General features: G+C 39.5%; 1 protein-coding gene across 5 annotated transcripts; it reads left to right on the top strand.

The window, feature by feature from the left end:
- The first annotated feature begins 343 nt into the window (after positions 1–343).
- On the top strand, positions 344–27,518 carry LOC132106939 (PHD finger protein 21A-like). Of its 5 annotated transcripts, XR_009424211.1 has the most exons (18): positions 344–608; positions 8,622–8,676; positions 9,197–9,286; positions 10,220–10,252; positions 10,360–10,425; positions 16,016–16,165; positions 19,777–20,022; positions 20,303–20,386; positions 20,999–21,256; positions 21,825–21,983; positions 22,087–22,138; positions 22,221–22,300; positions 22,394–22,451; positions 24,463–24,485; positions 24,578–24,756; positions 25,553–25,628; positions 26,421–26,524; positions 26,704–26,843. XR_009424211.1 is itself a non-coding variant. In XM_059513045.1 (17 exons), the coding sequence occupies exons 2-17, from the start codon at positions 8,647–8,649 to the stop codon at positions 27,280–27,282; spliced, it is 2,088 nt and encodes a 695-aa protein (XP_059369028.1). In that variant the 5' UTR covers positions 344–608; positions 8,622–8,646; the 3' UTR covers positions 27,283–27,518. The 5 variants fall into 5 exon arrangements, 4 of the variants coding, with proteins under 4 accessions (XP_059369028.1, XP_059369037.1, XP_059369046.1 ...); XM_059513045.1 differs by lacking the exon at positions 24,578–24,756 and having other exon boundaries at positions 26,704–27,518; XM_059513054.1 differs by lacking the exons at positions 10,360–10,425; positions 24,578–24,756 and having other exon boundaries at positions 26,704–27,518.

Genomic DNA, 27,518 nt, shown 5'->3' with positions numbered 1-27,518 from the left:
CACACTGGATGCACATTATGGTAACTTCACTCAACATGAGTTTCGCTGAGTTTACATCCGGGACTTTTCCCTAGGCAATGGGGGGCGCACTACAACCGTTCCTTAGGCAAAGTGAAATAAATTCGCCGCACCGTTACATAAACTAGTTCTCTTCTCTTGAGTGTTCTTTCGCGCTTGCCAATCATTCTTTCGCTCCGGTTTGCGACAATATTAAATTAATTTCCAACGTGATGTATAATGTGCTCCGTTGGACGAGTTATTTTGTGCGTTATACGGCCTGGTTTTGCTGTCCCATTATCTCTCCCCGGCGCGCATTGATACGCCGAGCGCACAAGCAGGGGGTGAATGGGATGGAAGAAGAGTTCTTGTTTTGTATATCAGTTTCTGTCTTTTTATGTATTTTTGGTTAAAAATCAAGCGAACAAAGCGAAGATTCCTTCTTTTACGCTGTTCAAAACTTTAGGGCGCTAAAGGGGGTAAATTCATCCGCGGGATAGGGTTGTAGTGGTGAAATGCTCGGCTGTTTGTAGATATATATTTAAATAATTGGTGAGTGTGTGTAAGTGTTTGAAGATCGGGGTTTGACTGCTGGAGGAGTGTGTACAAGGGTAAGTGCCCCTCGGTTTTTTTCATCTTTATTTTGTGAACTTTTGGGAGCGGTATCTTTGAACTGTTTTCGTGTTCTTTATGTGATTGTGATTGTGTTGGTAGTGATTTGAGTGGATGTGAAAGCGCAGAGCCAGCGCAGGGGGGTTTTGTTCATTTCTCTTTATTGTAGGAGTTGCTGGAGAGAGAGAGAGAGTGCGGCTGCAGTCAACGAAACCTTATAACTTACAGCCGTTACACAATACCGACTCGAACGGCAGCGAAACGCCATATAAACGACACTTGGTCAGCTGAACTGCGCTAATATGGATGAAAATGTGATTCCAGCGCGTGCTGCAGTTTTCACACCATGCCGTGAAACAGTTATAGGATGCCATTATAAATGCACTTTCCGCTTATATCTCCATTCACGAGAGCAAGGGACGAGATCTCGAGCAATAAACCTGATAAAGTGTGTGTGTGTCTGTGTAGTGTTGATGTGTTGATCTCGAGCAGCTTGTGCAGTGTTGAGCTACTGTTATTGTTAAGAGCCGCTAGGCGTCAAGACGTGAGATCAGGAAAGATCTTCCCCAGTTCTTGTTCTCGGCACCACGCCTTGACATATCAGCACAATCGCGAGCTCGCTGCAATAAAGTCTCCTTAAATCCATTCTCTGATCAGGTGGAGGAAGTTGTAGGCCCTGTGTAGTGAGTTTGATGTGTGATTGTGTGAGTATATAAAGTGATGGAGCTGTTTCCGGTGTGGATGCGCTGGAACGCTAATGATGCTGATGATGCTGATGACCTTTCTCAAGCTTTCAGATGGCGAGCAGGCCGTCAAGAGCTCCTGTCTCACTCTCTCAGTGTGTTTCACAAGGTTGTGTGTCTTTTTTTTGTATTAGTACTGTTTTGCTAATTGGGCCTGGGGCTGTACAGCCGTCATACAGTGTGGTTGTTCCTCATCACAATAAAACCCTGTTATTTTTTTTAGCTTGAAATCGCTACATGTGCTACGTTATTAAAGAACTCTTTTCGGTTATGTCATGCTTTATTCATGTGTAGCTATGCTCTTTCATTATCAACTATGTTGACTTAAGCCATTTCTTCCCACCACCTGCTTTTTTCTGCGATTATTTTTTTCCACCCATATTCAACCAGTTCAACTTGTGTTAATTAACGTTTCGGTCTATGATGTGTAATGAATTCATTTAGTTATATTTCCCCAATGCGTTATCTAATAATTCAATTTCATGATTTTGTTTGAAATAATACTTTTAGTTTTACAGTTATTTGTACAGTTGTTTAGTGTGTAAATAACATGTAATAGATTTCAGTGTTAAACCTTGAGGTCAGTGATGTTCTCTAGTGGTCGACCGATATGTGTTTTTTGATAGCAGATGCCGATATCTTAGAAAGCAGGGGGTCGATAGCCGATATAAAGCCGATATGATTATGAATAATGAAAAATATCATTATTAATATTTAAGAAATGTCAAATAATTTGACAATGGATTAAAAAATACATGTGTAAAATAAACATACTTATTCTTTAAATGACAAAGTATTTTTCACAAATAAATAAATATTTATTAAAAAAGTATAATAAAAAGGAAGTAAACATTGTAACAGGGCACTCAGTATTCTGGGAATGCATTTGGGAATCATATTTTTCAAATAAAGCCAAGGTAACACTAATTTGACATACAGCACTCAGAGAAAATGACATGAATATGACAGTGGGCAAATACATAATATCGCATAATTTGAAATCACAAGTTTAAAGTTTAAAACATTCAATTCACACGGACCGACTGTCATACAGAGAACACGCAATCACGTTGGAAACACACTTCGCAAGATCTCACAGCTGAATTGTACTAAGTTTGCAAGGTTTCTAAAATTAAATTTTCATAAATCATTCAAAGATTTGTGTAAATTATATAAATGCATATTCGCTTAATGCTGACGGCAAACGAGAAAGTTGATTAATTCCTTTGTTTAACCATTCTATCTGTATTAGACAGAACTGTTAACAACCACAGTAAACAAGAAGGGGAGTGTGAGCACTGTGTGATCAAGCACTGCTGCTCTCAGCGCCGTCAAAATAAAAGTCCCACCTCGAACACATAGGCCAAGCAGAAAAAAATATCGGCCGATGCCGATATTTGAAATATTCCAAATATCCTACCAATACTGTTCTCACTGTATGCTGGCATCATGTTACTTTAACCTAAAGATGGTGAGTGGATATGGTGGATGAGTTTTATTTTTTATTCCAAGTCACTTGACCTGAGTGGTTTCAGGGCCCCCTTTTCAGTGTTTTTCTGAGACATTAGGCCCACATATTCACTGCCCTTCCTCCAACCTCTCAAATGTCTGTTTCCCCCAGGAAACAGAAACCATTTAAGGATTAAACATGTTATAGATACTCACAAGGTGTATTAGGGCTGGACGATTATGGCCTAAAGTCAAAACCACGATTAATTGAACATTTTACCTCGATTATGATTAATGAACGATTATTTTGTTTCTGTTTTGATTTTTTTGCCCTCATAGTTCACTTACAAGTTTTGTACTGTAAACAGGGCCGTAGTTGGGGTTTGCGAGGCCCCGGTTCAGGTTGTACCAGTGGGTCCTGTTTGAAAGTGTTTAATTTGTATGTTCGTTCTGTTTATTTGTTCATCAACATGCCTGCCACGTCCCAGAATGCAACGCGGCAACCAAGCCCTATTAGGCGCGGTCACTTTAAGAGACAACGAATGCATCCAATATAATACACATACGATTTTTTCTCAACTGTTTACTTTAACTTAAGACATAACTGTCTTACGGGTTTGGAACAACATGAGGGTAAGTTATTAATTACATAATTTTGCTATCTGGGTGAACTAACCCTTTAATCTTTGTCATGTTACATTCATTTAGTTGATTAGTGCTATGTGCATTATTAACACAAATAAAAGTATACCCTTTGCAGTTACGAATGATGTATTACTCTTATGATCAAAAATGTTGGCGTATCTACTGAAAAAAAAATGCGAGTGATCACGCTGTCGCCTCAATGTCCCGAGGCGTCTCCGCACAAACTATTGGATATATTGCACTAGGGCTGTAGATATCGAAAATTTTAGTAATTGAGTATTCTACCAAAAATTCCATCGATTAATCGAGTAATCGGATAAAATGTGTTTTTGCTTAATTAAAGTGCAATATTAATTATGCAAGAGAAAATAAGACTCCTGGGTCTCTTAAAATGAACAACTTAGTTTCCTTTTTTAGAACATTTTTATTTTTTAAATGCATAGAATGCAATGCATACATCAAAAATAAACATTTAATTATTACCCATTGTTTCTCTGTCTGTACTTGTACTGTGAACAATGACAATAAAGTTGACTAAGGAATTAAGTGCATTTAAGTGCCATTCAGTTGGGGTTTTAAATAAAGCATTTTCAGAGATGCACATTAAACATTAAGCACATAAAACATTAATTTAATTTATCTTTTAATTATTGAAAATTGAGCAAACTTTACTTTTTGGTAAACAAAGGGGATTTACTATTAAAAAAAATGGAAGAAATGTTGTGTGATTAAAACTTAAAAAAAATCATGTTTGATTTGTTTTTTTAGTAGTAGGCTATGTACATTCTGCTGAACAATAGTAATACATATCTGGCAAATACTTGATTTAAACCACCGGACTTTTTGACAGGTTGACGTACCTTTACAGTTCTGTGTATGTGATGTGACGCTAGTCTTACTCAAATCAAACGTGTCAGAGCAGTTCTGGAGATGTTGTTCATGTGTTCACGTCTTATTTAGTGAGACAGCAGACGCTGAAATCACCGGAGTGTCACGCGCGCTTCAGTGTGTGTAAAGTCGCGCTTCTGAATACCATTCATTAACAGAGACACGCAGAACATGCAGGATTTATATTTAAATAGACTGTTCCGGCTTAATATTTACAGATATTAGTCCATATCGTGATTTGATGTAAGTGCAATGACCTATTTTTGATTAATTCATTCAAAATTTGGCAAATTCCGTGCCATTCCACGTTAAACTGTAAATTCCGTTTTTATGACTGTATTCTGCGATTTCCTCCGCGTTTCCGCCATCGCGGAAACCATAGGGCCCTAGTTGTGGTATGCCAGCTCTATCTTGCAATGGACACATGCCACGACGTTCTCTTTACGTTTGCCCATGCGCTCAGATCAAAACACTGCTGACTCCTTGCAGTATGCGATTTCGGACGCAGCGCTTGTGTCTCCTTCCGCTTTGTGACGTAAACGTGTTGTGTCACATTAAAAAAATCATTGCGAAAGAACCTGACGTGAGATTTAAAATAAATTAAAAGAGGCTTCGAGGCAGAGGAATTTGCCTCGATCATTTTTTGTAATCGAGTAACTCGAGTTACTCGAGGAATCGTTTCAACCCTATATTGCTATGGTTTAACGTTTAAACATTGTTATATGCTTGAATTGTTTTATGTCTATAGATTTTATTTTAGGCAAGTTGTGATGATTTGAGAAGGCTAAATTGATCAAACATAGGCTCAATGTCTGCTGCTGGCAGCTTGGTCGTTACTTAAAAAAAAAAAACTAAAAATAATATTTAACAAACAAAAAATGCTCCAAACATTTTTCTAAATTAACTTAATAAAAAGACGAAAATTAATATAATCACTTAGCTATTACATACAAAACAGGAACTATTTTAATAGCTGAAACAGTAATATACGCTGTTTAGGGACTGTTTAGCTGTTCAAATCAGACTCTAGCATCCCTTCGTTCAGACACAGTGAAGATCTGATCAGAATCAGTGTAGAGGGACCAAGTCTGGAAGATTGTGATGCTAGAGAGAGTGTGTCCAGCTGCTTTAGCCAAGGCCAAAGATCGAGAAGGCCAAACTACAGGAGTTGGCCATCCGAGGAGCATGTGACTGCAATTGAGGATAAGACACAGAGCTATGATATGTTCAGTTTGAAGCCCTTAAAACACTTAATTTAGATATTATTTTTATTTCATTTATTTTGAGATGTTTTAAGTTTAAATTTCAGCTCAGTGAAGCACTTTAAGCACCAACACTTTTTCAGTAAGTTACCTTTCTTGTAGAATTATCATTCAAATAAAGAACTTTATGTTGAGTAGATTGTTAGTTAATCATTTACAAGTCAATATTGCCTAAATGGACAGCAATAAAAAAAAGAAAAAAAAGGAGTGAACTTGTTAAACTGCAGTGTTAAATGTGATGTGAAAAAAAGTTAGGCGTAACCAGCGCAAAAAGTTAGTCTAGAGCCCTGGTTGAGTCAACCCTGCCCTCCTAAAAAGGCTCGTTCTAACACACCCACATGTCTACATCACAATGTGGGAAGATTTGCATAATGCCACCCAAATGTTCATGCAAAGAAAGAAGGCGTAACTTTTATTCTCGCTGTTGCCGCCACTGCCATGTTATGTAGAAGCTCTATGTTTTGTTGTGAAAGCGAAACTACTTTGTTTTCACTGTGATACGTGATACGCAACACATAAAAACACAGTATAACAATTATGTCCCCACTGGATGCAACAAATGGCTCGTTTGTAATGTGTTTTTTTTTTGGTTTTGTCTCCTCGTACAGAGACATGGCATCACAGTATGTTAAGGGACATAACATTTCTGTCACACGCTTGAGGTCAATCACAACACACTGGATAGCTGGCCAATCATAGGACACCTCCCTTTTCAGAACGATGAACTTTGTAAAAATCTACGCATTTCAGTAAGGCGGGAAATAGAGAATCAACAATAATGTACATTATGTGAAAAAGACTGTGTTTTTTGAATCTTAAACCACATAAACGTATTGCATTACACCAAATACACAAAATAATGTTCATTTTAGCAATGTCATATGACCCCTTTCAAGAAAGTTTACTTTGAGTTTACTCCTGCGTCCACTCCTCAGAAGTGTGACAATCATATGTTCCTTTTCTCTAAAGAGTAGATCTGAATTAATTTTGCTTCAGACTGTTTACTGAGCCAACAGGTGAGGGCTTTGCATACCAGTCGGATCAGGCAGGTGTAGTGTGTTTGTGATGATCACTTTGGCTGTTTGCCCTTACTGAATACAGAAGTCCCAGAAAATTGTCCCTTTTCTCTACTGTGGGCAATAATAATGCAGGATTTGATGTTTTTAAATAGGCAAAAGTTAATCTGCTTCCTGTAGGTTTGTAAATCTAAAAAAAAATGTATTCCCTTGGATAAATACTTTCCTGAGGCAGATACATCACAGTGACTGGTGCAACTACAGACAGAGGATGCCACTCTGTAGATGAGTGAGAAGCTCTTAGTGTGTGGAGTGCCCATCTGGTAGTCTCTGCTTTCATTCCGATGAGAAGAGAGGGATGATCTGTGGCAGAGACAGAGACTGATGCTATGACACAAGTACAGAGAACAGCTTAAACAAACTAGACAAAGCAGGGACTGAATTTGCGCTGACATCATCTAATACAACTCTGAAGACATATAAGATAGAGACAGTCCACTTGTACATGAATGAATGGGGGAAATCAAAAACTTCAAATATAAGGGCCTTTCACACCACTTTAGTTCCAGAACTAAATGTACAGTACTAAAGTACTGCGATTATTTTGCGCTAACTATTTCCCAGTACCATTTTAAAGGGTTGCATTTGAACCGACAGTGTGTAAGTAAGCCGGTTGACAGTGATGTCATTTGTGTGCGGCGCTCAACAACGTTAACAACAGGAGGATGGAGGACGCAGTGATCGGAGCTGTGTTTTTGTTGTGTCTCGTGGGTTTCACAATAATGGACATGGAATGTGGACGTATACGTAAAGCGATTGAAAGAACAGAAAGGAGAATCTCCAATGACAACTGAAAGTGCTACATTTGCTACAAGAGCCTGCACTTCAGTGTCTGTATATTTATTGGTGTTCATCATACTTGTGAAATAAGTTGACAAAATGTTTACAGTATGTTACACAGGGTTTTAACTCATGGCAGGTGAGGGCTTTTTCGAACGCGTCTGGCCAATCAATCTATACTTACGTCATGGGTAGTACCAGCTGTGCTGGTTAGACCCTGCTCCGGAGTAGGAGCTAATTTGGTTCTTGAAAAAGGCAGTCCAGTACTTAAATCGCACCTAGTTTCTGCGTTGCGAAGACGCCCAAAAGTGGGTAGTTCCACAATTAGTTCAGGTACTATGAAAAGGTTCATGCAGTGCGAAAGGCCCTATAGTGCTTGGCTATAGTCCCACCTTAAAATTTTTGATGGAAGCATTGCAACTCTCAACATGGTGGTTATTAAATAAGCCAATTGCTGTTTGTTTAGTGTAGAATGTGCTTGTTATTGGCCCGGATAGGTCTGAAAAATGCCCTTTTGTGTGAGTTGACCTTAATGAGCACAATTTATGATTTTATTTCCTGATTTGAGTTATGTCATTGTAAAATAGATTTCTGTCTTTCCCAATACAAGGGAAAAGAGCTGGAAATAGCTGTTAAGGGCCAATATGGTCACCAAGTGAACTAACTTGTCTGCAATCCATCTCTGTAAAAATGCTGTTCCAGGACATTGTACTAGCTACTTAGATTCACACTGTTTAGGGGACAATTTTTCACAGAAGCAATTTGTAGTTCTTCCATTCCAGGAACTTTGATGGTAAGGAATAGTTCACCCAAAAGTGAAAACTCTGTACAAGAAAAAAAAAAAAAACTCTCTGTTTGGAAAAAGTCACACAGGTTTTGGAACAACATGAAGGTAGTGATGACACTGACAGAATTTAAATTTTTGGGCTGAACTGTCCTTTTAAGTAACTTCACCAGATAAAGAAGCATTGTTTTCTTTTCCAGTAAGCCTCCAGTTTCTGTGTCCTCTAATTTTGAGATTAAATCAGCAACCTTTGCATGCAGCCCAAATCTGTTTTTCACAAAGCTTCCACTTTCTTCTATTTTGTCTGATGTAGATTTGTCACTCACCAGAGCGCTGCTGTGTGTAAATGTGTGTGCTCCTTACCATCCTCTCTTATCTATTCCAGCTCCACCCCCAACTCTGCCAGTTGGATGGTGTTCAAGACGGCAGACGCTGGGAAGGTATAGAATAAACCATTGTCCTAAGTGGGGTGCACACATTCTGACACAACTGTAATGGTCACAACTTTATGGTGTTTCATTGGATAGCTAATTAATTGAAGGGTTTTTCTGAACTACACAGTTTTAGTTTGAAGACATTTATTTACAAAAGACTCTCAGAGGCTGGGAAAGTAGGAAATGGTTAATGCATGCATCAGCATCATTTTCCCCAAAGAAGAGTGACAGAGGGAAAAGAACAGGAATATGTATGTGCAAAAGATTGCTGTTCAGTTTGATCCATGGTGTTGAGGCGGGATTTGATGAGAGTAGTTCTGATTGAATCAGTACACAGAGATATATCCTACTCACACTGAGCAGATTTACATACACACTTGCACTAGTACACTAACAGATCTGTCATGGCATAGTAATGCACAGTGTGAGACCTCAAAAAGCTCTCTTCTTTTTTTTATTTGTAGTTATTCAATTACATTATTACAATTAATGAAAGAATATCTGCTCTCTTCCTCTTATTCTCCAGGCAGCTGTGTTGGGTTTTGGGAAGAAGAGATCGATGATGGAACTGCAGAATTTACAGGAAGCACTCAAAGTGGAAATCCAGATCCATCAGGTATCCTCACCACCCTCCCCACACACCAGATGGATGGAGTGTTTGAAGGGGTCATATTATGCTTTTTTAAAGATCATTATTTTGTGTATTTTGTGTAACAGAATATGTTGACATGCTTTAATGTTCAAAAAAACACATTATTTCTCAAATACGGTACATTATTGTAGGTCGTCTATGCCCCTCCTCTCTCAAACGCATCAATTTCTACAAAGTCCCTCCTTCAGACAAGCGCAGTCTGTTCTGATTGGCCAACTGACCCAGTGCATTGTGATTAGCCGAACACCGCAAGTACTCGTCAGAAATGTAACACCCCTTTCCATCTTCCCTAAATAAATGTAAAGACAGTTAATAATGTCCTTAGTTTTACCATCAGTTCAAGCCTGAAAGGGGAACAGAGTCACGGGACAGACACAGTGATGAAGCTTGTATGTGTTTGCAGTACACAAGCCACAGACTGTTAAAACAGATGACTAAATACATCTACTTCTGGAAGGCCAAATAAAGTGCTTTCGCCTAGACACACACATCATCTCCCTGACATGACTGCTTCAACACTAACTGCGGATACTGAAACCACGCCTTCTTTCTTTGCATGAACATTTAGGTGGCATTACGCAAATATTTCCACATAGTGACATAGATATGTGGGGTGTGTTTGAACAAGCCGTTTTAGGGGGGCGTGGTGGAGTCTTAACTTTGTTAAAGAATATCTCTTTGGATTTGAGACTTCAGTCTTTGCAACATTGCAACTTTACAGATCTTCATGCACCAAGAGCTTGTAACACTCCAAAGAGAAAGGAAAACTTGAAATCGCATCATATGACCCCTTTAATTGTTGCAGCTGTAGTACCTTCTTTGTCCTCTAGATGTCACTGCATCGGCCTGTTTTTTCTACTCATGACAGTGCTAAAACTTGTTCTCTCTTTCTTGCAGAAACTCGTGAGCCAGATGAAGCAAGATCCACAGGTGCGTCTCCCTCACTGAATGTGTCTGTTACTGTTTGATCGATACGCTCTCATATACCGGCCGCTGGACTAGTGTATCAGGGAGGAGTGTGTGTGTTCTTTGTACAGAATGCAGATCTGAAGCTGCAGCTCCGTGACCTGCAGGCCAAGATCACAGCGCTGAGTGAGCGGCAGGTGAGAGCTGCTCTCTGAGAGAACCCCTGCTGCCGTATCAGTGTTCTCTACGAGCTAGACGTGTGTCTTGATCAGTTCAATTACTTGGGGTCTGAAAGTCTTTATCTCCTCGTGTGTTTCAAGAAAACGAGGCGATCTTCTTAGGTTCTGCATCATGCCGTTGTTTTGTGTTGTATTGTGCTGAACATTTGTGGTGTGATTTGTGCGCTGTGGTTTTGTGTTGCCAAATGAATAATTTGCCAACACACACACATGCTCAAATCTATTCTCTCCCCTTTCATTTGACATTTCAATAACTGATGATTAATGTCTAGGAATGATTACATGGCATACTGTCCTTTGCTTGAGCTTACTTTACAGAACCCGAAGTTCTGTGGAGGAGATGGAGAAAAGATGCGTTGTAGACTGCAGGCAGCAATTTTAATTAGTATCTCAAAGCTTTTTAAAGTAACAGAACAGAGCAGCTGCCATCAATAGGAGAAAAACACACACCTGAGGTCTTTCTGCAGAGAAACACAAGGTCAGCCCTATAATCGCTGTGACCGTCTTAAAGCTTCAGCATTCAGAAATGTACCAACCAGCAGCCCTATTTTAACAAAGTGCGCTGCCTTCCTCGCTCGCACACATTCTGTGTCCGGTGGAGTTCTCTCAGATCTAAGAGCGTGTGAGTTTAACAGATGGTGGAATGAGCCTGGTAAAGCTGTAATCAGTGAGAGGACTGTGCTGGGCTTGTGTTCATATTCATTAATGTAACTGTCACTCTGTCTTCAGTGGTTACAGAATCAGCTCACACTCAGCTGAACACAAACAAGGAAGCTGCATTGAGTAAAGCCAGGCACTCTTACAGCCATCTGAAACTTTTGATATCTCCATCCTTCTGTCCACTATTTATGAGTGTTATGGATCCATACTTTTTTAGTGTTGCTTTGTGTACACATGCTCATGTGTGTGAATGTATGTGCAAGTTTTTTGAAGCCTGTAACAAAGACAGTGAATGGCTTCAAATAAACTGCATTTGAGGTATGTGAGGAATGATCGTGTCCACCATTTAGAATCACAGTCTTTTTTCTCAGTAGAGGTTCTTATTTGCACAGTTATAAGGGACTTCAATAAGTGTGCAAGTATGCAAATTGTTTGTTTATTTTTCATTCCTCTACAAGCAACCTCCATTTCTGTCCCATTCATCTTAATATGATTGTTAATTTGTAAAGAAGCTACTACACGTCATTAAAGCATGTCTGTTTTGAAAATGTTTTTCATAACTCTTTTGAGCTTATTATGCAAATTTAAGGCTCAGTGTGTTCTTGTAAATGCTAATGGTCTAGTTCTTTTGTGGGAACCCTTCTAAAATAGAAATCAAATTTTGATTGTATTGTAAATAGGAACAGATGAACATTTTAACCGTAGGTGAATTACCGTGCTACTAGCAGCACCAAATAGAATTATATAATTAATGGTGTTTCCTTACAACTTATCCATCTGCCATTGACTCTTAAAGGGAAAGCCCACCAAAAAATACAAATTCATAAAAATATTTGCGCAGAACACAAAGATATATTGGAAGAATGCTTCAACTGTTTTCGTTCATACAATTAATAGATTCAAACAGACAAAAAACACTGAAAAAATCTAAATAAGATTTGATTGGGGATGTAACGATTAACCGCGAGCCAGTTGAAAATCGATTCAAATATGTGACGATTCAAATCGGTTGAGATGACAAACACGGTTCATTTAGGGGTAGGCGTTTATATGAATGCATGTCTGAGGGGAACTAACTGTCTTTATAAAAGTTTAGATGGTTGTTATTTCTTTTCATCTTGCCTCTGTATAATGCATTAGGGCTGGACGATTAATCGAAAAGTAATCGAAACCAAAATTAAGAACCATTAACCGACGTAATTTTCACATGTCGGTTATTTCGGTTATTTCCTGTTAATACTTCCCCCTTAAAGGTCCCGTTCTTCGTGATCCCATGTTTTAAACTTTACTTAGTGTGTAATGTTGTTGTTAGAGTATAAATAATATCTGTAAAATTCTAAAGCTCAAAGTTCAATGCCAAGCGAGATATTTTATTTAACAGAATTCACCTACAACGAACGACCCGTTTGGACTACATCCCTCTAGTTCCTGCAGTAATGACGTCACTAAAACAGTTTTTTGGCTAACCTCCGCCCACATGAATACACAAACAGGGGGGCGTGGCCTTGTTGCGCTCCGACGGAGAAGAGGAAGAGCTGCGTTTGTGTTTGTCGCCATGTCGTCGAAACGCTGTTATTTTCATCTCGGAGTCCAATCATCTTTGTTTGGGCTTCCCAGGGACGCTGTACTTGGAGATTTATGGTTACAATTTATGTTTAACTCGGTTCCCGAACATTATAATCCACATGTAAAACTGTGCAGCACATTTTGCTGAGGACAGCTTCCTCAATCTCACAAAGATTATTCTTGAAAGATGAAGCAGTTCCCTCTTTGTCTGGAGAAGGCGTTGTTTATGGACCACAACCGGTAAGTGTATTGTATTATTTAAGTTGGTGCGTTTAACAGTTTCTGTAACTTACTACACAAAGGGCAACACTGTTTAGCTTTGTTAACTAGATGTTAGGCTGTGCAAAAAAACGAATGGGATTTTCATGCGCATCTCATCAGTAAAAACGCTCCTGTGATTATAAATACATCTCCAGCACATGCTCCTGCCCACTTGCTTCTCAAAACTAGTCCAATCGCGTTTCCAGGAGGGTAACGTGCGCTCTGCTGCTGTCCAATCACAACACAGGAACCGCTGGCACAATCAGAACTCGTTACGTATTTCTGAAGGAGGGACCCGTCTGAAGTCATCAGCCCATTTTTGTGACAGTGAAAACAGCGGTATACAGATAGGTGAATTTTGTGAAAAATACTGTGTTTTTTACACGTGAAACATGAACACAAGTTATATTGCACACTGTAAACACAATCAAAGCTTCAAAAAAGCACGAAAAACGGGACCTTTAAAAGCGTGTGTAGCCACATGATTCTACCAGTCAGTGGCATAAAAGCAAAACACGGAGGTGAATGCCGGTTCAACACATAGTGATGGCGAGCGAGCGGTGAGCCTTGAGTCTTCACTAAACTTTGTCAGTTGTATTTGTTTTATGGTTTGGACGTTCAAGCGATTAGACGATCGGATGTGTATTATTATATCGAGCTCCCATGTTCGCGCAGCTGCATTGTCTCATAGCTGTGAAGATCGCGCGCACAGAGGAACGCAGAAACTAATTGTCAGCGCTGTCCTGTGATTTATCACTAAAGTATCTTAGAATCTCAAAACTTATTATAGCATATTTTTCTACTTTTGAAGGAACTAGGCTATTTACAACCCACAGCTTCAAAATAATACAGAGACGGTATGACTAATTCACACATGCAATCACTCGTACTGGTACTGTGCTAATTTACCTTTATCTGATCTTTATTTATCTCTTACACCAAGCAATAATCTGTAAGAAATGCTACTAACATAGATAAAATAACTGCTGATAGTGAGCTATGATCGCTCTTTCAATAGGAAAAAATATCCCACCTTTAATAGTCGATCTCAACCGTCTGGCTGAGGCCAGATTAAAGCCTGGAACACACCAAGCCGACAAGTTTTTGTGCGTCGGCCGACTAAGTTTCCTCAGTGTGTTCCGCACCGTCGGCTGAAATTGGTCCTTGTCGGCTTTTCTTCTGCCGATTCGACATGTTGAATCGGCGTCGGGCCGTCGGTGAAAGAGGGAACTCTGATTGGCTGTTCAGCTTAGTGAACGAGTCAGTGGACAAGAATAATAGCAAAACAGCGAGCAAAGTCAAAACGGTACAGATAGAGGCTGTTCTAATGATATGTCATCTTACCTGATTGTTCCTTGGCGAATATTTCAATATTAACACGAGAGGAGTGGAATAAAGAAAGTGTTTAGCAGGATTAATATTCAAAACAGTAAGCACGCGCTGCTTTGTTTACGGCTTGTATAACTTCAGCCGGCAGCGTCAGTTTCCCTTTATGAATGACGAATATATCTGCAGAAATAGACAGTTGTCTCATTTACACGCAGGCGCAGAACGCGCATTCTACATAACAGTCGGCAATAGTTCTCTCGTGTGTTCAAGTGCAGCTTTTTACCCCGACGCGAGGCAACAACACAGTTGGCTTTCATCAGCGTTAGTTCGTCGGCGTCGGCTTGGTGTGTTCCAGGCTAAAAAAGACACTCAGGACAGTTGACAGAACGCTACTGCGTGTCGTCATGAAAGCGTATAATTTTCATGTGTTATTAAGCCTTGCCACTTGCAAATGTAACCATTCAAAAGACTTTAAAGCATTCAAACACAAGACACGGAAAAGCTGAACTGAGTATCTGGTTACTCGCGCGCTGTGTTCGGTGCGCACCCGGAGAGAGAGCCGCGTCTCACAGACAGTAACACTGAACCGAGCTCTCGTTTGCAAAGTTCTCCTGCACCTCAACGAGCAAAAACAAATCGCAGTTTAAACAAACAGAAAAGGATGTGTAAGAGCCCACTTCAGCACCGCGTTGTTCTGGTGTTTAGGCTCACGCAGAGAGAGGCATCTCAAATCACTTAAACAACCTGAATCGGGGCCTCGCAAACCCCAACTACGGCCCTGTTTACAGTACAAACCCTGTAAGTGAACTATTAGGGCAAAAAATCAAAACAGAAACAAAATAATCGTACATTAATCGTAATCGAGGTAAAATGTTCAATTAATAGAGGTTTTGACTTTAGGCCATAATCGTCCAGCCCTATAATGCATATTAAAGTTCATAAGTGCAGCGCTGCTTTGTTTACAACTGAAACAAGGAAACGCTTTAAGCGCCACCTGCTGTCAGAGAGTGAATCTGCATCTCATTCAGCTCATCTGCTGTTGCATGCAAATATTTTTATGTATAGTTTTGTAAAAAGTCAAACCATTCTGTTTTTGCTTCAAATTTCTTAATTATACAATCTAATTTAGATTAAAAACTGCTCATGTTGAATTGAATGCTGGATCTTTGTTTGGATCATGATTAAAATGCAGTGGTTGCCTCTAATTTTAAATTGAAAGAGAAATGGAGATTTATTTTATTTGTGTTATTTATTTATTTGATTTGGGGCTTGTTTTAAATTTAGTTTTATTTACATTTACATTCTATTCTGGCAATTGTTTTAATTACTGAGGATACGCTTGATTTGAAGAAGCAAACGTAGTGACATACCTTTCCTTGTACCAGACATTGTTCATAGTCACAGCTGATGCTAATGGTAATATATTACTGATAAATGTTCCTGTTATGCCATAATGCTTTTTTTTTTTACACTTAAGATGTTTTAGATAGCAGGATACTGTTGGCCCCCTGCCTGAGACAGAAAGTGACAAAGACAGAGTGATGTTCAGCTGTAGGGACTCTATGTTCCCTCTTGCTGTCAGTGCAAATGAGGCCAAATCCAACATCACAAACTCGCTTATCAACAGCAGGCAGAAAGAGAGGGTGTGAGTGAGGGAGATTTCATTGCAGGTTCAAGTGACAGAACACACAAAAAAATTAACATGCACTTGTTCTCTCTCTCTCTCCTTCAGAAAAAGGTGGTGGAGCAGTTAAGGAGAGATCTACTGGTGAAACAGGAAGATATGAAGCTGCAGACACTACAAGCCGATGGGCAAACATCTACCTTGCTCATCACGCAGACACAGACGCCTCTGCCTGCTGCCAGCCTCACTGCTCCACAGGTACACACACAACAGAAAAGAAGCAATATAGCAGGACTTCATACAGGACCTCTCTAAAAAGTCAATACCTTGTTTTTGCTGAACATTTAAAGGTTTACTTCACACGAAACCAAAAATAGCTTGTTTGCAGTAATGTGTTTCTGATGACTCAGATGGAGGGCAGGAAGTCAAAAGCACAATTGATGTGATGGAGGAAAGTCCGTACTGTACTGGTTTAGACACTATTACAAGACAAAGGTCTAAACAGAAAATCACAACATATGTTGGACATGATCCTTAGACATGATCCAACTAACCCTGATTGCAAACAACTATTTCGAAAGTGAATCCTTAATTTATATGCTTCTATATAATCCCTAAAAAGCTGTCACTCACTCAGTTTATCACAATCTCACAATGTTCTGTTCTTATCAACGGAGCCCTCTAAACTGCACAATGAAACTCTTATTTACATTGTGTCTGTGTGGCATTTAGCAGTGAGTGAATTCTGAATGTTTCACAATGAATGTGTGACAGTTGGCATAGTCAATGTATAGGTTTAAATATATCTTTATTATATCTTAATATATTATTAATATCTTAACCATTTGCACAAATGAGCATTATCTGACTCTGCTCCTTCCGACCACAGATGCAGGTTTACAAGCCACTTTTCCTGCGTTTTTTTAGTCAATTTCTTGTTTTTTTCCTACTTATGAACAACACCTTTTGGTACACTATAAAAGCTCCTTGTGGTTTCTCGGTTTGATCGATTTGAGCAACCATAAACAACACAAAACACGCATTTTGAGTTTGTGATTGTGCTTCCTATGTAGAAAATCACTTGCTGTCCTCCATCTGCACAGCAACGCAGTGACGTCAAGCTATTTGACAGTATTTGACAGACTTTCTTTCTGGGATCACAAAAGGAATGAAGACCTGGGCTGTCAAGCTCCAAAATGACAAACACACACTAAAAGTCTTATAAAAATGGTCCATAGAAATATTATGAGAAATTTTGGAATATCGTTTTGGTTATGCTTTTCTATGCAGTTAGGCTAAGCACAGAAGCTGTCAAGCTTCAAACAGGGGCACCATAAAAGTGGTCCATATGACTCCTGAAGCCATATTATACATTTGTGTGAAGAAGTTTAATTTTTGTTATCCACTTGAGATCTACCCTAACTCTCTTTGGCATTTTCTTGAAAGTCAATGAGAGAAGTCGTTTTTTGAATTGGCTGTTTTGAGTCAGCGGTCTGAATTATTCATTTATGAATCAAACTGATCTTGTGAGACTTGATAGCTACATTTACACACATCCAAGGAATCAAATTGATTTGGCTTAATTGGACTGAAAAACCTTTATGTAAACACCTCACTCGATCCAAATAACCTAAATCCAAATTAAATTGGAGTGGTGTAGACTTGAAATAATTAAATCAATAGTCAGACATCAGATTCAAAAATACTTTGTGCACATGCACAGTTTACATCTTGGGGATGTGTATATGCTTATTTACGTCTTACTAAATGGTCACTAGAGGAGACTGAGTATTTATGTATTTAAGTATCTGCTAAAAATACTGAAAGTTCTGACATATGTCAACTTTCTTTTTAGATACAGTGTCATGCGAAAGTTTGGAAACCCTTGCAGAATCTGTGAAAATATGAATAATTTTAACAAAATAACAGAGATCATACTAAATGCATGTTATTTTTTATTTAGTACGGTCCTGAGTTAGATATTTTACATAAAAGATGTTTACATTTAGTCCACAAGACAAACATTCAGCCAAGTATGGTGACCCATACTCAGAATTTGTGCTCTGCATTTAACCCATCCCAAGTGCACACACACAGAGCAGTGAACACACACACACACACTGTGAGCACACACCCGGAGCAGTGGGCAGCCATTTATGCTGCAACACCCAGGGAGCAGTTGGGGGTTCGATGCCTTGCTCAAGGGCACCTCAGTCATGGTATTGAAGGTGAAGAGAGAACTGTACATGCACTCCCCCCACCCACAATTCCTGCCGGCCCGGGACTCGAACTCACAACCTTTCGTTTGGGAGTCCGACTCTCTAACCATTAGGCCACGACTTCCCTATTGTCAAACAAGGGACTGAGATTGCTGAGATTATAAAATAACTACATTTAAAAGTTTGGGAACCCTTTTTCTTAATTCTGTGTGTGGTTACCTGGATCATCCATAACTGGTTGTTTGTTTTGTTCATGAGTCCCTTGTTTGTTCTGAACAGTTAAACTGAACACTGTTTCCAGCATCTTTTGCATATTTGCACTCTTTCCAGCAGTGGCTATATGATGTTGAGATCCATCTTTTCACACTGAGGACAACTGAGGGACTCAAACACAAATATTAAAAAAGGTTCAAACATTCACTGATGCTCCAAAAGGAAACTAGATGCATTAAGAACCGGGGGTGAAAAGTTTTGGAAATTAAAGATCAAGGTAAATTGTACTTTATTAGTGTTCCAGGAAACATACAAGTATCTTCTGTTGCTTCCGAAGGGCAGTACTAAATGGAAAAAATATATATTTCAACAAAACAAGAAAAATGTGGGCATCTTCATCCTGTTCAAAAGTTTTCACCCCCAGTTTTTAATGCATGGTGTTTCCTTCTCGAGCATCAGTGAATGTTTGAACGTTTTTTAATATTTGTGTTTGAATCCCCCAATTGTTCTCCGTGTGGAAAGATGTATCTCAAAATCATACAGTCACTGCTGGAAAGGGTTCAAATATGCGAAAGAAGCTGGAAAACGGAAGAATCTGCAGGACCTGATGTGAGTGAGTGAAGTGACATTCAGCCAAGTATGGTGACCCATACTCAGAATTTGTGCTCTGCATTTAACCCATCCAAAGTGCACACACACAGAGCAGTGAACACACACACACTGTGAGCACACACCCAGAGCAGTGGGCAGCCATTTATGCTGCAGCACCCAGGGAGCAATTGGGGGTTCGATGCCTTGCTCAAGGGCACCTAAGTCGTGGTATTGAAGGTGGAGAGAGAACTGTACATGCCAGCCCGGGACTCGAACTCACAACCTTTCGATTGGGAGTCCGACTCTCTAACCATTAGGCCACGACTTCCCCATGGATGGATTTTTCTGAAGAACAGTGTTCAGTTTAACTGTTCAGAACAAACAAGGGACTCATGAACAACCATCACAAAACAGAAAGACAGTCGTGGATCATTCAGGTAACCACACACAGTATTAAGGACCAAGGGTTCCCAAACTTTTGAATGGGTTTTTTTTTGTCTTGTGGACTAAATATAAACATCTTTATGTACAATATCTTACTCAGGACAATACAAACTTAAAAATAACATTTATTTTTTATGATCTCTGTTATTTTGTTTTCACATTTTGTCAGATTCTGCAAGGGGTTCCCAAACTTTCGTATGCCACTGTATGTCATTAAGTCAAAATAGAGCAGTTATACTCATGGTAGCTTCAGTGACATTATCTCAGTGGCTTTTTTTTGTCTTTCATTATAAGAAGAGTGGCCAGAATAGTCTGCAGAGCCTTAGGTTCAGTAAGAAGACCTAACCTGTAAAAGAAAAAAGAAACATGTTTACAACAGTGTATGTGTTTGTGACCCTGTAGAGCTCTGTGGCTCCTGTCATTGCTTCAAAGACTCTACCTCTGGTGCTGAGAGCTGCCACACACACCTCACCTATCATCATGACACCAGCACCTACTTTCACCGTGGTTACAACCCTCGGCAGCACACTCCTGGCAAGCCCTCCTAGCTCAGATCCTCAGAAGTCCCCAGTAAACTTCCAACCGGTCATCCAAACAACCAATCAGGGAGCAGAGCCACTGCAAGTCATACCCAACAGCACTGTTGTTGTAAGTATTTCTCAAGCTGTTTTGGCCCTCTTGTTATAGAACAAGAAGAGTTTTGTTTTCTTATTCTCCCTTGTTTTGCAAACTGCATGTGAATTGGGAGGCAAAATCGGTTTTAATATAGATCCCAAGAGCTCAGGGCTGCTTCCTTTAGATTTTAGACACAATTATTTCATTGCATCTGCCTCTATTTGTGGCTTAAATAGCTAAAGGTCTTTGTTGTAGGATGTGTGTTGGACAGGTTAGTGAAGTAAGGGTGTCTAAATGGTCGGTCTTGTCACAGGTGCAAGCTGCCTCCCAACCAATCAAAGTTCCTCAGTTTGTTCCTCCAGCCAGACAGACAACTCGGCCAGCCACTCTACCACAGGTTTGTTTCTACAGAAACCCTTCACACCCTACTGCCTGGCTGGACTAGTGAAAACCCCTCACTGCTGAGTGTTAGTGTGCATCTATGTGTCTTAGTGTTTTTTTCAGCTGCAGGTGTTACTTTTCTGTGTGATGTTTTCTTCATGCTCCACCTTGTCTTCTTGCTCTGCATTTAATTTCTCTGTGCTTACAAAATGTTTCATATATTAAATGATGCAAAGTGTTTTTTTTTATTTTTTATAATTGAGTAAATTACATACTTAAAGGTACTTTATCATGTTTTATTTTTTCTCTTTATTCAGAACTTGATGGATGCAAACTAAAAGATAAGGTTATTCATAACAAATAATTAAACATTTTATTGAAATGTTTATAATATAAAATAATAGTCAATACATAGACAACTTTCAATTATACTGGAGTGGAGCTGGTGTTAGTAGTATTGTGTCGTAGTAATGTAGTGAACGATTTTCTGTGCTGCTGTGTTAAACTGCTGGGTAAAGCATCACTTTTCTGATACCTCAGTCATTTTTTCACTGCTTAGGTCCACCTTTTATTTTCTCCAGTCATTCCACAAATAATTCTTCTCTTTTTCCTGTGTATATGTGAGCAGGTCAGACCAAAACCTCCAGCGTCTTTGTCTCCAGCTGCTGGTCAGGTTTCTGTGCACACCTTACAGTCACCGGTTTTACTGAGCACTGCCCTCCCTTCCTCTGGTCACGTCCAGCAGATGCGGATCCTCAATGGCCTGCCCTGCCCCAACAGCTCTAACAACACAAACATCCCGATCTCCCCATCTACACAAACGCAGCCATCTGCACAGAGACACACACAGCACTTACCTCACAACAGCCCAAGCTCTGACAACACGGTGAGGGGAATTCACATGAAGTGTGTTTAGGTTTACTCTAAAACATTCATCAGCTCATAAAACATTTCTTTAAGGAAAGTCAGTTCACTCAGCAGCCACCTTTGTCCATCTCCTTCTAATATTGCCTCCTTCTAATTCAGCAAGGACACGTTAAATTAAAATGTGACAGTAAAGACAAATTATTTCTATTTCAAATAGATGCTGTTCTTCTGTACTTTCTATTCATCAACTAATTCTGAAACAAAAAAATATATCATGGTTTCCAAAAAAATATTAAGCACCATTGATTTCGATAATTGATGATGATATGGAATGTTTCTTGTGCACCAAATCAGAATATAAGACTCATCTCTGAAGTGTTATGTGACACTAAAGACTATAATTGGCGTCACAGTAATACATGGCATTGTTTTAAATAGTTGTAATATTTCACAATAAAACACTTTTTATTGTTTTTCCGCAGTCCTGGTGAGCATAAGAGACTTTTTTCAAAAACATTTAAAAAAAAGCTTACAGTCCACAATCTTTTGAATTTATGTGTATTAAAACATCTTTGTTTCTGCTTCAGATACCCGCAGTGGAATATGGGACAGAGCCAAAGACTTCATTGCTCATCTCTCCAGACACGCCTACACACACTTCACCTCCACAGTCTTTAGATACGGCATCTTCACCTACCCCCACCAACACACACACTCCTGCCTCCAAACATCAGGAGAGCCCTCTGGTAAAATACATTTATGTTTATATCACAGTTTATAATGACGATAATGATAAGTATGGTAATGTAGTTTATGTTGATTAGATAATAGCATGCATTCTTTCCACAGAAACTGGCCTTCATGTTGTCTCTGGGACTGGTCACCCGTGACTATTTAGAAGGTCAGGAGAAAGAAATGTGTCTGTGTGTGGGTTTGTTTGTGTGCATGCATGTGTATTGACCTTTCCCGCTTTGCTTGGGTAGAGATTCAAAGCAGGCGTCAGGAACGCAAGAGACGAACAACAGCAAATCCAATATATAGTGGAGCCATGTTTGAACCAGAGGTAATCAATCAAGAGCAGTTCAGTGCAGACAGATTGAAAATATCCAATGGAATGAGCCATGCTTACATGTACATGCATGCTTCTGTGTTTCAGCGGAAGAAGAGCTCAGTGTCGTATCTGAGTTCCATAAACCAGTCCAGCAGGAAGAGAGGTGAGTTCAGTCTCTCTGTGCCTTTATTAGAGACTCCGCTGGAAAAAATCCAAGCATTGACATAACAGGTTGTTAGAGGTTTTTGCTTAAGCAAGCATCACTGTTGCTTTCGTTCTAACTTCAGGGAATTTAACTTGTCCTCCACCATTTCTCCTACTGACATTAATGTTGTGATGTAACTGATGTAGCGACAGATCTTTTCCTCCCAATTGTAACACATATCCGAGTGTAATAGATTATCAAAATTAAAACAATCTAAATAGAGGTGGAGACTTGGTTCATGCATTGGTTGTTGATTGGAGTCAGATCTGAATGGGAGTTTGCAGTGGATTGTATGAAAGGGACGGGGTTATAGTGAAAGAAGTCTTGTTGTTTCACTGAAATTATGGCATTTTGCTTGAATGTTTCAAGGTAACAAAAATAAACATTTTGTTATTTTGACAACGAGTTGTCTAGTTTTATTGCTCTAAAAATCACTAGCCAGTTATTATTCAGTTCTCTAAGCCCTGTTTTTTACACCTCTCCTCCTGAACTGGTCCACTCTGCTTTATTTCCATCAGTCAGTCTCCCTCTGTCTCACACAAGCACACATTCAGCAGTAATGACTGTTTGATTATGTAATGTGCTTACAGGCTCTCTGGAGTGTATGTGTGAGGCAGAAAGAAATGACCCTGCAGTGTGTTAAGTGGGATAATGACTGTCTTCAGGCTGCTGTAAAAGTGTGTACATTAGTAAAAGACTCAGACAATGTACACAGCCTGCTTTATAGATTAACCATCAGGCGAGTTGTGCACATCCTAAAGGTGCGACAATACAGTATCAATAGTGTGCCACTAATACTTGTATTGGGCAGACTCAAGTACAGAGACTAGGTTATCTTTTGATACTACTGACATGACCAGACTGTTGCATATTAAAGGGGCATTTCACCCAGAAATGGAAATTCTGTCATCATTTACTCACCCTCATGTTATTCCAAACCTGTATGACTGACTTTCTATAAGATATTTCGTTTTTTATTGTTCTTGTCTTTGTAATAAAAACCTTAACACTGACTTTCATAAGGGTGAGCAAATGAGTTTTCATCTTACAGTAAACTATCCCTGCAAGTTAAATCCTGAAAGAACTGAAGCTGTGAGCACAAAAGTTAAAGATGTGGCTTGCCTGAGACAATTATCTGTCAGAGAGTAAAGTGAGTATTAATTTGATTGAGGACAGAATCAGAATAACTTGCAGTAGAGCCAAAATTAAGCTTTTTGATTAAAATTCAAAATTATGCTTTTTGATATTTTTGGATTCAGAAGTTCCTGTCTCATTTAAAACCTGTTGTTAATATATTTGTTTGAAGGCTGATTAAAAGCCTCCTTCTCCAGTAGTAGTGTTTGTTGAGAAGCTATTTCTTAAATAGATCTTTAACACATTTGGGACCAGGTCATGTTTATTGGCTATATTGTTTAGTTGGATTTAGCTCTTGACTTGGCTCTATGTGTAAAATGAATAGAGCTAATTTAAAACAATAATACATTATTTCTTTCTTTTATTTGACATTGAAACTTTGCTACCCTGTGATAATGTAAAGATAATTAAAGATGATATTACATTAAAGATAATGTAATGTAATAGTGCTATGAGTAGTTGATGATAAAGGACTTGTTCTGTTAATGCTCAGTGCACACATGAATGTGACATTTCTGTTGATATATGATGCTGCATATTCACTTACAGACTCGTCTCAACATTTGACAGCATCTGTGTTAGCTGTAGATGAAAATAAGCTTCTTGATGCCTGATAAGCTTCTTTGAATCATTGCCCTCTGATCGTTCTTTGTTATTGGCATTTCTTATCCCCATCTGCCTAAAAATAATGCCTTCTGCCTTTATCAACTGATCTGAGGCCAGCTTTTGCAGAATGTGTTGTTACCCAGCATGCAATGCTTCCTTTTGTGATCTAACGTTGCTCTCTCCCTCCCAACCACCATCACACCACCCCCGCCTGCTCCTGCTACCCTAGCCAATGAGGACAGCTTGTCAGAGGTATGCTACACCAAAGTTTCGTCTTCCTTTTCCTTTTCTTTTCTTTTTCTTTTCTTTTGTGTTTTGTTTGTCCTTTGTTTCATCTCACCCAGGTCGCCTTTCTAAAAACTGCAGTATTGTGGAGCGGGGGCCCCTCCCCCCAACCACCAGCAGCCATCATTCTGCCTCCCCAGAGCTTCAGCGGCCCACCGCGGGCAGCCCATTCTCCCCTGCCCTTTCACTCACCCTTCCATCTCATTCACCCTCACCCAGCCCCAGCTCAGCAGGGGATGTAAGTAGCTGTGATAGTCCACTACAGTTACTAAGATAAATTCAGACTTCCCTATCCCAGTGTTCGCGGTGCTCACCAGCGACATCTAGTGGTAGAAGAGGTGCATTGAGACTTACATTGTCATTCATTTCATTTTTTGTACCATGCCATGTCACATTTCACTTTTGTCACTAGTCTTACAAAGCAGACAGTCTTTATAGAGTTAGTTTAACTTATGTTCATTCAATATAGACTTTTAATATGAATAGCATTGTTATTTCAGAGCAACATTTGATGAAATTGAAGACAAAGACGCCGCTATTTTACCTCAAACCAACCAAAAATGTTCTATTTACATATAAGCTCAGTTTAGATGGAATGGAGACTACAAGCATGAGGTTTTGACTGAGGAGTCAGTATTTAGTGGCTGCAGTGGGCAGCGTCTCGTGTGTGATGCTTGCTAATAATCTGGGCGTCATGCAGCTCTGCCTAAAACGCCAAAGCCAGAGGCGTGCGCCCACAGTTCTGCTGCTTAAGACCCCTGAAGTTGGAAGAAATTGATGCAGGACCTAATATTTACTCCAAATATTAAAAGCAAGAAATTTCCATCAAGACTGCTCCAAACTTTGCAAGTTTAGCTAGCTACATTTCTTTCCACTTCATTTAATTTCACTATTATGAATTAATTTCCACATTAAAGTTTATGTTTTTGTGTGTTTATGTACGTTTATGTTTTTGTGTGTATTACTTTGAATGCAATGCAGACTGTGAAGAATTGTGTATTTCAGTATCATTGAGTTGTTCTCGTTTTCTTCAGATTCTGCAGAAGGAAGATGCCATTGAGTGGCCAGGGACTCTTGCTATTGTCCATTCCTACATCTCCTATAAAGCAGGTAAGGAGTTTCACATATAACTAATGATGCTGTCTAGAAGTCTCTTTTTATGAGTTTCTTATGAAGTGCATCAGCAAATCTCTGATCTTTGGAAAAACTTAATTCTTGACTTAATTCTTCAAGCCATGAACCAAACCAACCAGCTCTGAGATGAACCACGACATTGCACACTTTAAGAAAAGCAGAAACGTATATGACAGTCAGGAGAAAAGATGAAAGTTGTAGCCTGTGCACTTAACATCTCTTTATGAACTACATAAGCTACACCTTTCAAAGTGTTGCAAATTATATAATCAAATAAATAATGGTAGTACAATGTACTACTCTGAAATACAGTACAACGAGACACACAAGGACAGAAGTATAATATGCTATTTGCTTATCAAGATGATAATGATATTAGATTTTATTAATATTATTATATTTGTCTCAGTGTTTGATTTGCTTTGAATACATAATAAAAATACAGACTCCGTAGAAAGTAGCCTACTTTTAAATATGAAGAGATTGAAGCACTTGAAGTAAATATGCTATAAAACCTAGCTCTTTCAAGAACATGTATCTTAAATGTGTTATAAGTGCCTTAAATGCTTACCATTCTGACTATTGGCTCCAACAAAAGCCTCCACAATTGATTTTTAACCTCAGCTCTCATGGTAGATCTGTTTCAAAAGGGTTCTACAGAATTATTGAAAATCGCTTTCTCTGTGGGGAAAATGAATGAGATTTTGACTTCCAGAGCACAACCTGTTCTTTCTGTAGTTATTTAAACATACACTCATTTCCCTGCAGCTAAAGAGGGAGAGAAAGATCGTCTGAAGACATGGAGCACAGAGCTGCGGCAGGAGAGAGAGACGCTGGAGCACAGAATCGGACAACTCAGCAACTCTATAACAGTGAGAGAATTCTTACGCTCATATCCACTTTTGTCTGCGCGATGAGTCATACCACTGAAATTACAAATCGAACTGATGCATTCATTTATTATTCCGTACCTCCAGAAGGCCACTAACTATATAACAATGAGATTTTGGTTGTATGAGTCAGCAGCACTGTGTCCTCTCTCCCTGCACAGAGCTGTGTGGACAGCAAGAACAGCGTACTGGCCCAGCAGAGAGAGATGGAGGCTTCGCTTGAGAAGATGAGAGGGCTGGTGCATCTGATCAGAGGGATCCAGTTGTCTCCCTTCATCTGCCCTGGGGTCATGGCGAATGGAGAAACCTCCCACAATGGAGCTTCCAAGCCCAGCAGCTTCAGCGCGGTCACCACAGACACAAACAACAACACAAATACCCTAACAAGCTCCTCAGAAGCGACGGTGATAATTAACACCCTCACAAACACGAGCGATACCTTTAAGCAGATCGCCACGAATAACAACCCAGAGGCTGCAGGTGCGAAGAGCGATGAGGGCAGTGAGGAGAGCGCACAAATCAACAGCACGTCCAGAATCAAGAGCCAACCCACAAATATAAACGCCACAGCCTTCAGCAATAACAGCAGCGACCAGACGCTTCTCAGTACCAACGGAGCCGTGTCCACAGGGGAGGAGAATACAAAAAAACACAAAAACAACAAGGACCTCAGCGTCATCCCACAGGCCCTCCTCGGCTCAATCCTACCCCTTACAGAAGTGTCAGAGGGGGTGAAATAGCATCTACTACACCGCCGCAGTTGGGGCCTAAAGCGTGCCAGTTAACAGTGTTGTTGTTTCGTGTTTTTGTTTCATCTCTTGTATCTATGAGGGACAGAAAATCCATAGTGCCATTTACTACATGCAGGAAGGAGGTTCCTAAAGTACCAGCAATGTGTATGCTCACGTATGCACACCGAAAAGATTTCTACAAAGAATAATGATATAGAAAAGAGTAATAAAATGTAAAGATATCA

The sequence above is a fragment of the Carassius carassius genome, chromosome 2 (genome assembly GCF_963082965.1).
Source record: "Carassius carassius chromosome 2, fCarCar2.1, whole genome shotgun sequence".
NCBI classification, from domain to species: Eukaryota; Metazoa; Chordata; class Actinopteri; order Cypriniformes; family Cyprinidae; genus Carassius; species Carassius carassius.
The sequence above is the reverse complement of the archived record's forward strand: the minus strand, read 5'-3'. Positions and strand labels throughout refer to the sequence as shown.